Raw genomic sequence first — 13,421 nt, forward strand, 5'->3', positions numbered from 1 at the left:
TCCATACGACTCACCTGTGGCGGAAATATAGTTAAGGGGCTCCACGACAAAAAGCCGATATCCCTGACTCCTCGGCTGGCGTTAAAGACAGTCTGAGCAACAAATTGTGAGACAGTCAAGAAACAGTAGACAGCTCGAGAGAGGAGAGGAAGCAGGAAGGGGGGGAAGGTGCTCAATATTTTTTTGGAAGAAAAAAATAAACTTGGCCTTTTCTGGAGTTTCCAGGTCAAGAAGTTGTTTTAGAAAGTGATGAAGAGCGCTGATAAAAAAAAAAAGGGCCTGAGAGGTTCTCCGAATGCAGGCAAAAGCCTGACAAACGTCTGAATGAAAAGGTTCACTTGCTGTTTTCCAGAATTCATAACCAAATAAAAATAAATACTGTACAGAAATTAAGAAATGGAAATACAAAACTTCCAAAAAAATTCCCCGTTTGGATGAAGTAGTGTGTCATGCTGTTCGGACAGAGACCGAGCGCGAGCCTTGCAGCACCTAAAGCATCTCGCAGCAACTAAAGCATCCCAATGCAGAGCTGAAACAGAACGTGCAGCGGAGGAAGAAGCTCCACCGCAGCGTTTCACGGACCCGTGATCCCTTCAGGACAGAAAACCACCAACTACATCACCTTTACATGCCCATTCAACCTTTAAATAAAGTATTTTTAGTTTTGATTTGTTCAGTATTGTGGCAGCTTTCTGTGGCATGGAGCAAAATGTGGCAGCTTTATCATCGCAGCATGAAGAAATCCCCCACTACGGAGTATCAGGGCCAGGCAGGAGAAAAATAAAAATAATATTTTAGAGGAAGGAGATTTTTTTTTTCATTATGCACTTCGAGAAAAAAGTCGAAATCTCGAGATTAATGTTGAAGTACAATTTCGAGAAATAGTCGAAATGTTGAGAAAAAAGTTGAAATGTCGAGATTAATGTTGAAGTACAATTTCGAGAAATAGTCGAAATGTTGAGAAAAAAGTTGAAATGTCGAGATTAATGTTGAAGTACAATTTCGAGAAAAAAGTTGAAATGTCGAGAAAAGAGTCGAAATGTCGAGAAAAGAGTCGAAATGTCGAGAAAAGAGTCGAAATGTCGAGAAAAGAGTCGAAATGTCGAGAATAATGTTGAAGTACAATTTCAAGAAAAAAGTCGAAATGTTGAGAAAAGAGTCGAAATGTTGAGAAAAGAGTCGAAATTTTGTGAAAAGAGTTGAAATGTTGAGAAAAGAGTTGAAATGTCAAGAATAATGTTTAAGTACAATTTCGAGAAAAAAGTTGAAATAATGAGAAAAAAGTCGAAATGTCGAGAAAAAAGTCGAAATGACGAGAGAAAAGTCGAAATGTCGAGAGATAAGTCGAAATATTGAGAAAAGAGTCGAAATGGTGAGAAAAGAGTTGAAATATCGAGAATAATGTTTAAGTACAATTTCGAGAAAAAAGTCAAAATGACGAGAAAAAAGTCAATTTCGACTTTATTCTTGAAATTGTATTTCATCATTAATCCCGACATTTCAACTTTTTTCTCGAAATTGTATTTCATCATTAATCTCGACATTTCGACTTTTTTCTCGAAGTGCACAATAAAAAAAAAATCTTCCCCTCTCAAATATTTTTCTCCTGCCTGGCCCTGATATTCTTCCGTACCCCACAGATGCAGCTGCTCCTTCACATTGCTCCATGTCGGCTTTTTTCCCTGCATTGGGTTTTACTTTGACGCACCAAACACACTCGATAACTTCCTGTCCACGTGAAGCGGCTAAAGCCTGGGCCTGGAGCCGTGGGTGGACGCATGCACGCTCCCAGCAGCTGCTCCTCTGCAGCGGGTTAGTAAAACTCAGTGTTGCTCAGGTGGAAAGGTCATGCAACAACACTCCAGCACACACATCTGACCATCTACCATTCCTCAAAGCCGTTTGGGGAGTGGGGAACCAAACAAATCCTCGAGAAAAGCCACTTTAATTCAACAACAAAGGGTGAACTCTTCCTCAAAATGAACAGTGCGGGAGCCCGTGATTGCGCGATCGCGAGGTCGGTCAGACTACTCTGCGGACCTTCTGTTACTTACATCGGCCGGGACCAGAAGGTTCCTGCCCAGGTGCTGATTAAAAGAGAGGCACCAGGCTTCTGTGTAACCATTCATGCTGGGAACATACTTCTTTACTGTCTCATCATTGAGCCTGAGCCACACACCATCATCATTGTGGATCTGAAGGGAAAACAAGCAACAGAGCAGAGCACAGCCATGCTGTCCTGTTACCAAGGAAACAGAGAGGACCAGCCTCATACACACACTCGGCATCGGACGAGGCTACAGGAAAAGTTCGGAGGTCTCTAAAGCTTTAACCAAAGTGGGCAAACATACTCAGGATCTTTTACTGTTTGGTCTTCTGCAAACTTACATTTACACTGCAAAAACTCAAAATCTTAAGAATATTTGTCTTATTTCTAGTTAAAATGTCTAATTTTTAGTCATTACAATTAAAACAAGACTCATCACTGGCAAAAAACAAAAATTTTCACCTGTTTCACGTAGATGTTCACTTAAAATAAGTAGAAAAATCTGCATGTGGAACAAAATTTTTTTGCTTGTAATGAGAAGTTAAATCTTGTCCCACTGGCAGATTTTTCTACTTATTTCAAGTGAAAATTTACTTGAAACAGGTGAAAATTGTCAAATAAGTTATTTTTCTGGTAATGACTCTTGTTTTAAGTGAAATTAGATTTTTTGACTAAAAATGAGACATTTTAACTAGAAATAAGACAAATATTCCTGGTAAGATTTTGAGTTTTTCCCACTGGCAGATTTTTCTACTTATTTCAAGTGAAAATTTACTTGAAACAGGTGAAAATTGTCAAATAAGTTATTTTTCTGGTAATGACATAACGAAATAAGAAATAAGTAGAAAAATCTGCCAGTGGAACAAGATTTATCTTCTCATTACAAGCAAAAAAATCTTGTTCCACTGGCAGATTTTTCTACTTATTTCAAGTAAAAATCTACTTGAAACAGGTGAAAATTGTTGTTTTTTTCCAGTGATGAGTCTTGTTTTAAGTGAAATCAAATTTTTTGACTAAAAATGAGACATTTTAAGTAAAAATAAGACAAATATTCCTGGTAAGATTTTGAATTTTTGCAGTGTAGATATTAATGATTTATAGGGAAAGTCTTTCATGGAGCCTCGAAATGCCTTGCGTGAGTATGAAGCAACATAAAGTCAGAGCAATAAAGTTGTAAGATAGTAATCATTACAGAGGTTGATTACGCTTAATACACAGAAATTACTTGTTAAAGATAAAACCTCTAATATTACAATATTTATGATTCTGTCCTCATTGATCTACAGAACACTGCAAAAACTCAAAATCTTAACAAGAATATTTGTCTTATTTCTAGTTAAAATGTCTCATTTTTAGTAAAAAAAAAATCTCATTACACTTAAAACAAGAGTCATTAGCAGAAAAATAACTTATTTGACAATTTTCACCTGTTTCAAGTAAATTTTCACTTGAAATAAGTAGAAAAATCTGCCAGTGGAACAAGATTTTTTTGCTTGTAATGAGAAGATAAATCCACTGGCAGATTTTTCTACTTATTTCAAGTGAAAATTTACTTGAAACAGGTGAAAATGGTCAAATAACAAGTTATTTTTCTGGTAATGACTCTTGTTTTAAGTGAAAGGAGATTTTTTGACTAAAATGAGAATTTTAACTAGAAATAAGAAATATTCCTGGTAAGATTTGGAGTTTTTGCAGTGAAGGAACACAGAAAGAGAGTAGAAGTGGACACGGTTTTGCTTCAGCTCATGTATATTTATATCTGCCTGGTCTCAATTACCTCGTCAATGAAAGTGATGGTGCCATTGGCATGCACTATGCCTATCTGTTCGCTCTGCAGGGAGGGGTGACTACGCACACGCAGGCCTGCGCTGTCCTTGGACACAAATTTGCGGACCTGAGAGAAGCAGAGGGGGAGATGGAGACCGTGAGAGCGGCAGGAGCAAAGAAAAGAATGGAAGAAAAAAAATAAAACTAAAACAACGACAAAGAGGTGCAGCAGAAGAGAGAGAAGAGGAAGCAGGGCACGCTGACGGCGGGTTGCATGCGTTAAACCCGCCCCGAGACCCGCTTCCAAGTGTTCGCAACAGACGGCAAAAGATGAGCAAAACTCTGAGCGCTCCGTTTTCAGCAGCACGAGTTGGATGAGGTTTCGTTTTAAAATCGTGCTTTTTTTTGTTTTGTTCAGGGAAAAGCATGAAAACATGGAACACAAGTTCCAAAGGAGATTAAACAAAGGTGATTAAATGCACAAATCGTTGCTTGTTTCCCCCCGTTGCAGATTGAAATAGCAGGAGTTTCACAGAATGATGATGACTCCGAAGCGCCTAACGGCATCTCTCCGTGTGAAATCATTTTCCCAATCACGGCTCCTCTGACGTGGGCTACTAATCAATCACCGCTGCATGACTGAAACATGGTTCTGCACCGAGCAGCCGGTCCGTTTACATGCAACACCGCGAGACGAGCGCTGTGTCCAACCCAACACAGTATTCAGCCTCCACCCAGGACGACATTCAAGGGTTTAATTTACTCGTCTGATCATTTCAACACAGAAAAGTGAGATCCCTGGATCTGGATAATAAAGATACTTTCATAAGCCCTCCTGTCGTCTGCTCGTTGCTTGGTGTGAAAACAGCAAATCAAAAACAGAAAGAAGGTGTAAAGTGGTATGTGACGCGTGGCTGCAGGCATGCGTGCATCTCTTCTCTTCTTCTCTTACGGTACGTGTGTTCAGGTGTGTTTAGGGAACAGACACTCACCTTGCTAGGTTGAGGTTCGGCCTTGGGTTTGACCATCTGGGTCCCGGGTGGGATCATACCTTTGGGAGGGTCTTTAACCTCCACCTCCAGACCAGCATCTTCAACAGAAAACAAGGATGATGGTTGTGGTGCACGTTCTTCAGTTGATTAGATTTTTTGATTTGAAGATTTTTATTTCGAGCATGCATGTTAAAAAAAAAAAAAAAACAGAATACAAATACACACATATATATGTACAGCACTTGGTCAGACCTCACGTATCCACCAACATGTTCCAAACGGAGTAGGATTGAAGTAAACACTTATCAAGTCCTACCCCTGAATCTGACATTCTTACATATATATGGTCCAGTTTAGGAAAAGTGCTTTTAGCCAGTCTGCATTTTCTATCAGGGCTGCTTGTGATTTGAACTTTCTACCCACTGAGATTAGAAACCAATCAAATTATTCTTCTTTTAAATTTTATTTAAAAAAAGTGGTTAATTTGTGGTCAAGGCTGTCAACATTGAATTTTAGTGTGTAATTTTCCTGCTTGCTGCCCTGCCTGTCGGTGTTTGTCTGATGTCACCTGTCATGTTGCCTATTAGTTTGTCTAGTTATAATGTTGCTTTTTGTGCATGGCTTTTTATTCTGTGTTTAGTGCTTTTGTCTTGTTTGTTTTTGGCCTGTTAGTGTGTTACTGTGTCTTGTGTTATTAATGCTGATGTTACTGTTGCTGCTTCATGTTGTTTCTGTTTTCGTTTGTAGCAATTGTCTGTTGTTGATCTTATGTTAACCTGTGTGTGTATGTATTTTAGCTTAGTTTTTACCTTTTAATCTTTATTCTGATATAGCCTTGTATCTAATAATTTTTTAGGTTGACTATTTTTACACCAGTCCAGGGACAGCAGATGCAAAATAGCCTTTTTGGCTAATTCTGGCATATTTTACATTGGTTTAAATGTGTTATTAATGTGCATTGTCCCTGTTATCTAAACCATTAAATAAATAAAAATAACAAGAGTTTCAATAAGCTTACTTATAAAACACACATAACCAAACACCCCTACTTTATAACTACAGTGATATAATACTCAATTATATGTATATATAAATATAGTCAAAATCAAAACAAATCAAACAAAAGAAAACAAACGCCCAGCATTTAGTTGTGCTACTATGTATGTATGTAATATTAGAAGTAATTATAATGTATAGTATTACATTATCATAACTTTACTATAATACTACAATATAATAGAGAACAATAGACAGCAATTATATAAAAATATACCTGAATAACTATATAAGAGTAGATATGCTATATATACTGGTTTATATATTTACCTCCAACTATATACATAAAAATAACTATAAATCTATATATCGACATATCTACATATAACTATAAATCAATATATATTAATAGAGTATAGATATATAAATACTGTACGTATAATACGGGGGTCGGCAACCCGCGGCTCTTTAGCGCCACCCTAGTGGCTCCCTAGAGCTTTTACAAAAATGTTAGACCTTTTTTTTCCTTTTTTTCCCTCTCTTTCTTTTTTCTTCTTTTTTCTTTTTCTCTTTTTTTCCTCTTTTTCTTCCTTTTTCCCTTTCCTTTTTAATCTCGACATTTCGAATTTTTTCCTCAACATTTCGACTTTTTTCTCAAGATTGTACTTCAACATTAATCTCGACAATTCGACTTTTTTCCCTCGACATTTCGACTATTCACCCGACATTTCAACTTTTTTCTCAACATTTCGACTTTTTTCCTCAACATTTCGACTTTTTTCCTCAACATTTTGCCTTTCGCCATTTGCCTTCATTCTGAAACAAGACTTTTCATTTTTTGCGGCTCCAGACATATTAGTTTTTTTGTGTTTTTGGTCCAATATGGCTCTAAAACATTTTGGGTTGCCGACTCCTGGTATAATACAACTCAATATATCCATATACATAGCTACATAACATATCTATGTCCATAATATAGGTAATATATATAATATATGTAAATATCTTGTTCGTGAGTGATGGGGTGGGCGTGGCTTGGGGATGTAATAATAATAATAATAATAATAATAATAAGTATTCAAGTACCTATCTCGATGCCGTCGATGGTGACGTGGATGGTGTAGAGGCCGACGGCTCCGGGGGTCCAGTTGGCGCTGTAGGTTCCGTCTGTGTTTGCTCGGATCAGCATGTTCTCGCTGGGCCTGAGCAGAGATGAGAAGTGAGGGACCGACTCTTACCGTAGAAATATGTTTCTGCTGCTCGTCTCTTACCTTTTAGGAGTGGGGGAGGCGAAGCGCAGCTCCTCAAAGGAGTAGTTTTCATACGCCTGAAAGAGATGCAGAATTATCAGAAACTAGGGCTGTCAAACCATTCTTTTTTTTTTTTTAATCGCGATTAAAGCATTTATTCTAACATTTTTTGCTGTTCTAAATTACCTTAAGGTATTTTTTAAATGTTTTTAATACTGTTAACAACATGAGAAAGGGCAAATATGCTGATTTATGCCAATGTTTATTCAACTTTCCACAAAAAAAGCTTTTGACCTGAATGTAACATTCCTTCATGAATACAAACACAATGTAGTCCCCAACTTTACACTTGGAAAGCCTAACTTAAGATTCCTTGTTTTTTTAAGCAGCTCAATGTAAAACAATGGGGGGGCTGCGCTCTCTGCATCGGTCGTGTGTTTGGCTGCAAGTGGTATTTGAGACTTTACGCACTTCGATGGTAATTCACTTAAAAAAAAACAGAGTAGAATTATTTTTTTTTCATTAAAATTTTTCTTGGAATTCTGAGATAATTATTTTGTTAATTCAGAAAAACAGAGCAGACTTATTTTTTTTTTTCATTAAAATTTTTCTCAGAATTATGAGATAATTATCTCGTTAATTTGGGAAAAACAGAGCAGATTTTTTTTTTTCATTAAAATTTTTCTCGGAATTCTGAGATAATTATCTTGTTAATTGAGAAAAACAGAGCAGATTTTTTTTCATGAAAACTTTTCTCAGAATTATGAGATAATTATCTCGTTAATTCAGAAAAAAAGAAGATTTTTTTTTTTCATAAAATGTTTTTCTCGGAATTCAGAGATAATTATCTCGTTAATTCAGAAAAACAGAGCAGAATTATTTTTTTTCATTAAAACTTTTCTCAGAATTATGACATAATTATCTCGTTAATTCAGAAAAACAGAGTAGTTTTTCGTTAAAAAAAGTGAACGCAATACGCTTCGGTACTTACTTAGTAATGCACCATACTTTTCCTCAAGCTACGGTGCCGTAGACTGCCAGAAATTATATAATGCGCTTTTTCTTTTTTTTTTTTAATCCTGCGGGTTAATCGTGCGTTAAAAAAAATTGTCGACGTTAAGACGACGTTAAGTTAACGCGTTATTAATGCGTTAACTTTGACAGCTCTATCAGAAACACAAGAGAGACTAAAATCTGCCCCTCTGAACCGTAACTGAGAGGCGGCGAGCGCGCGAGGCGGTGCCGTGCTGACCTTCATCATGGTGATGGCGATGTAGCGCGCCTCCTTCACGATCATGGGCTCGTACGTGGCCTCCAGCTTGGGGGCCGGCAGCCCTCCGAAGGTCAGGTCCAGGCCGGAGGAGGCCGGCGAGGAGCTGCCGGGCAGACGCTGCAGCTTCTTCACGTTATCTGGCTGCACCGACTTCTTCTGGGAGACGGGGACGGCCTTCACCTCCACCTGGACGGGACAGCAGGGGAGAAACGTCAAGTCAAGCAGGCTGTTACATCGCAGTGCAATGACTTTCTGTCCAAATGACAACTGATCACAGAAAACTGGTGACAATTTTATAAAAGAAAATACAGTTCCATGTTTCACCTGCCTGATGTATAAAGTCACATGCTCTCCGTTAACTTTACCCAGAGTTATCCTCATAATTATTTTGAGTTTAATTCTTATTATCATTCATACTCCACAAGAAGAAGGAATGATTTGCATTATCCCACCTTCATGTTGGGCACGTGCACCACGTCTCCGTACTGGTCTTTGGTCTGAACCACCACCGTAGCCGGCCAGCCGCAGCGGATATCGTCCTTGTTCAGGATCAGAGACGTCTTCTGAGGATCTGCGTACGAGTCCGGCTGCAGCCACCTGGATGGAGAAAGATGGAGGAGAAATAATCACTTCTGTATGCTGCCTCAAAATATAAATAATGATAATAATAATATGATTCATCAATATAATTCAAGATCAAGACAGAACACTTTCTTTCAATTCTAAGGTCTGTCTGTTCATAATAATAAATAATTAGGGCCCGAGCACTGACAGTGCAAAGGCCCTATTGTATCTGTAGGAATTATTTTTTTCTCGTTATTTTTATTTTTTTGGCGAAATGAGGGCCTTTTTTCCCCCTAAACGTGCCCCAAAAGTCACCAAATTTTGCACCAGTCCAGGCCTGGCGGAAAATGTAATATTTAATGGTTTGCATTAATGGGCGTGGCCTAACGGCTCAACAGCGCCCCCTAGAATACTTTGTGCCTCAAACCCCACAATACGGTTTGACGTACATGCACGAAAATCGGTACACACCTGTATCATGTTGCAACTTAAAGAAAAGTCTCTTGGCGCCATGGCCGAAACCGAACAGGAAGTCGGCCATTTTTAATTAATCGTGTCATTTTGGGCAATTTATGCCATTTCTTTGGCCGGTAATGCGGCCCGAACCGTAACATGCACCCAGGTGTGTTATACATCAAAATGTGCGTCTCCATCCTGCGACGATGGGCATTACGCCAAAAAGCGCACCCACCCTTCATCTGATTGGTCCATATTTGATAGTTCCTACTTTGTGTCTTATTTTTTGAATGGTTTGACATACAGACTCATGGGTGGTGTCATCGGACAAACATGATGTAAAACCTGCCGAAGTAATGAAAAACCAGCCCAAATCACAAATAATCTTCGTTAAAACCGTCATTTATGAAGTGCATTTTAAATTTCAAGCTTCACAGCGCCACTAAACAGCCAAAAAAAGTTCAGGCTCCAAACAAAGACTACAATTAAATTGATTAGATTAATATATATCAGTGAGTTTATTGTGTAGGTTTATACTTTTCTCTGCCATAATGGAAACTTTTTTGTTATTAATTTCTCCTAAATATTTAGCAAAAAACAGGAAAAGCAGCCCAAATATATATTTTTCGAAACTTGCTCAACCTGGCAACACAGATTTAGAACCTCCGCAGGTTCTAAATAATGGTTCTAAGTAATGATGACTGGATACATTCCCTCTAAAATTAAGACCCTTGGATTGAGATTTAAGACAAATTAAGACATTTAAAGGCCTTATTTTAGCAAAAATTGAATTTAAGACTTTTTAAGGACCCCCATCACCACTTATATCTTATTACTATAAAAGGTGTTTCATGCTGAACTTTTAGGCGTGGACCAGAGAGGAGCACGGGTGCGTACCTGGCCAGACGGCCTCCACTGGAGTTGGGGACACAGGTGATGAAATCCTCCAGAAAGGAGTGCTCATTGGTCTGCAGATGCAGCGGCAGATTCCCCTCCAGAGCCTCCAGGATGGTGGGAGAGTGGGACAAGGCCAGACCCTTCCCCAGGATCCCCGAGTGGGACTTACACACCTGGGAGACGGAGACGGGCGTTAACAAACATCGAGTTGGCAAACACCTCGAACAAAGTAATCACTCAGGGTAACGTACCTGAAGAGAAGCTTCTTCAAGGATCTCAAGATCTTCTTCCAATTCACTGCCTAAAGATTTTAATCCAAAAATAAAATACATTATTTTCTTTCACGTCATCATGAGATGGTCCTAACAGTTCCTGTAACTGATCTTTCCCGTACCGATGGGGAGGGCCAGGTCCTTCTTCATCAGAGCGGCAGCACACACGCTGCCCAGGTACGCCAGCTCCTTCTCCAGCTGGATGATTCCCTGAAACGCCACAAAGGTCAACTTTACCCTGACGTGACATGACAGTAGGGGTGGAACAATATATCGAAATTTCACGATACAAAAACGTCACGATACGTGTCGTGGAGGTGACAAACTGTAGGGCGATATTGGGTTATTAATATTAATACCGTATTGGCCCGAATATAAGACGACCCTGATTATAAGACGACCCCCTCTTTTTCAAGACTCAAGTTTGAAAAAAGACTTTTTGAACACCAAATTCAATTTTCATACAGAAAATAATGACAGTACATCTGAAACAAATTATTATAATAATATATTCGAGAGAAAAAGCATGTTATTTTGCCTCATTCAAATCATCATCTTGAAGTTTGCATCATAACTTCTCCTCAGCTGCCGGTTTACCTGCCGAACTTCCACCCACTTTTCTCGTTTCTCCATATTCTCTTCTCTTATTTTCTTTCTTAGCGCTATTTTATATTTTTCTTCTTCGTGACAGGGGTTTACTTTGGCCTGGGGAGTTAAATTCAGCATTCGCTTTAAAGATATCTGGCGCCATCTAGTGTTGTGAATGGGTATAACGTCTAGACCCCGAATGTAAGACGACACCCACTTTTTCAGTCTTATTTCAATGCAAAAAACACCGTCTTATATTCGGGCCAATACGGTATATTGTGTTTACTAGTAACATCCTGTTGGTGCAGCGGGATCACGTGACGACCTCGACCCGCAGACCAAAATCTGACTCCGCTCAGAAGAAACTAGTACCGTTTTGCGTCCCGATCACAGGACTCTTGGGGGGTTTTGAGCTCCGAACTTTTACTTCTAAGGTGAGCATTAATCAATCTTTTTTATGATGTAAAGATTGTGTCGTCCCCAAAGGTCAGAGAGGGATGAAACGATACCTCAGGCTGGAACATGTGAAGCTCTGAGCTCTGGCACAAGATCAATAACAGTCATGTTGACTTTGGAGTTTGGGACTTTTCATAGTTTATTTATTTACTTTTATTTAATTTTAGTTGTTAAATTTCTGGAAAAGAAAAAAGTCAAGTCATACATGAGAGAAACTATTCCTTTTGTGGCCAAATATTTGTACTTGTATGAAACTGAAGATGCATAATGCAAACCTGACATTTACTTTTAGTTCAGTTTGTGGAAAATGAAATGAAAATGTGGGAAATGAATTAAAACCAACCAACATCCAGACAGATATAAAAAATAAAGAACAAGAGCTACTGTCCACATGGAAGTGTTGTGTAGTGTAGAAGAGTGTTAGTACCTCATCAGGACCAGGGTTGAACTCGTATCCGACGGCAACGCACTTAAAGCCGTAGAAGCAAGCTTTTTCATCTTTAACGTAATCAGATGCCGTTTCCAGCGAAAACAGAACTTCATTTCCTGAGAACAGAGAAAGACATTCAAGGAAATAAGAAAGATGTTCCTGGACAAAAGTTCAGTCACTGCTCTTTTACAATCACATTACAGAGCATCAAACGATTATAATATAAACATTTGGAAGGCTGCCACGCTTTCATCATAAATACTGCAAATACTTCCTTCCTCTGCTGTCCAGCGCTGCTCAAACAACAAAAGACCTTCTCAGAGCTTAAATGAAAGATATTTATCTCTTTTAACAGGACATTAAATGTAATCATGTGCCTGCCGAGAGGTTAGCGTCTACTTCCGTTGACGTTAAAGAAGAACCGAGACGTCAAAACTAATTCTACTGCTCATGAGTCACGGCATTTGTTTGACATTTAAGTTCAAGTTCAAGTTTATTTATTTAACGATCTAAATCAGTTTTACATCTATTTTCCAGATGAAACAAGAGACTTGGATTCACCATTCTTGTTTCAATGAACATATCTGTTCAACAAATCTCGACATTGTGCGTTATTACTGAATAAATGAGGTTTCCTTGCAACTACGACCTTCAGTACTGACGGCTGCGTCAGTCAAAGCTGTGAAACGGAGGTGACGCTTGTATTGTTTTTTTTTTATACCCATCATTTGTGTCCTCTCTTGGTTTCTAAAGTCTCAGGAATGACAGATTGATAATGTACACTATTCCTCGTATCTGAACTGTTTTTGGGGAACGCGCCTTTAGAGCATTCGCCCCCTCGTCCTGGTTTAAATTGCAAAGTCATCTTAAATTGGATTATTTCCCGAGAATGGAGGATTTTAAAGCTCGGATCGAGGACTAAAGTGATTATACTGTAATGATGTGGTTGGTGAAACTGTTTTAGCTGTTTTTATCTGTGTAATAACCAGGACAGTGCAATAATTTTGTGCAATATTACATAACACTTATTTCTTTTCTTTTTGTTTTAATATTTTTATTAGGGGGTAAGGCACAGTAGAACAGAAATTAAAAAAAAAAGATAAACAGTCTACCTCCTTTTTTTTTGGATTCAAGAATAGAACAAACATTCAACAAAGATAATGTCAAATAAATGTAAATTATTTTAAGTAATATTTAAGTATTAAAGCTACACAGTATAAATTAAAAAATAAATGAATATAATTCTATTTATGGCACTGCACTTTTAATTTTTTTTTTTCTTTTTTTGTTTTTATTTTTAATTTTAATTTGGATGGAACGTTGTGTTTCTGTGAAAGGAATCAATATATGGAACAATCTGAAAGAAAACAAAGAATCCAAATCAATCATTACATTCAAAAGAACAATTAAAGCCTGTATGTTAAGGAAATATA

General features: G+C 38.1%; 1 protein-coding gene across 18 annotated transcripts in view; it reads right to left on the reverse strand.

The window, feature by feature from the left end:
• The window catches only part of mycbp2 (MYC binding protein 2), a 181,973-nt gene that overhangs the window by 58,615 nt on the left and 109,937 nt on the right, over positions 1 to 13,421 (reverse strand). For 15 of the 18 annotated variants that reach the window (XM_061724185.1, XM_061724195.1, XM_061724179.1 and 12 more), the window contains 11 exons: positions 11,986 to 12,104; positions 10,637 to 10,724; positions 10,494 to 10,543; positions 10,243 to 10,415; positions 8,778 to 8,922; positions 8,305 to 8,511; positions 7,074 to 7,129; positions 6,889 to 7,004; positions 4,807 to 4,904; positions 3,825 to 3,941; positions 2,055 to 2,195 (listed from right to left, as the gene is read on the reverse strand). In XM_061724185.1, coding sequence (XP_061580169.1) covers positions 2,055 to 2,195; positions 3,825 to 3,941; positions 4,807 to 4,904; positions 6,889 to 7,004; positions 7,074 to 7,129; positions 8,305 to 8,511; positions 8,778 to 8,922; positions 10,243 to 10,415; positions 10,494 to 10,543; positions 10,637 to 10,724; positions 11,986 to 12,104 — 1,310 coding nt within the window. The remainder of the gene's footprint in view (positions 1 to 2,054; positions 2,196 to 3,824; positions 3,942 to 4,806; positions 4,905 to 6,888; positions 7,005 to 7,073; positions 7,130 to 8,304; positions 8,512 to 8,777; positions 8,923 to 10,242; positions 10,416 to 10,493; positions 10,544 to 10,636; positions 10,725 to 11,985; positions 12,105 to 13,421) is intronic. The other 3 variants (XM_061724194.1, XM_061724193.1, XM_061724189.1) reach the window with 1 other exon arrangement.

Source organism: Cololabis saira, chromosome 6 (genome assembly GCF_033807715.1).
Source record: "Cololabis saira isolate AMF1-May2022 chromosome 6, fColSai1.1, whole genome shotgun sequence".
NCBI lineage: Eukaryota > Metazoa > Chordata > Actinopteri > Beloniformes > Belonidae > Cololabis > Cololabis saira.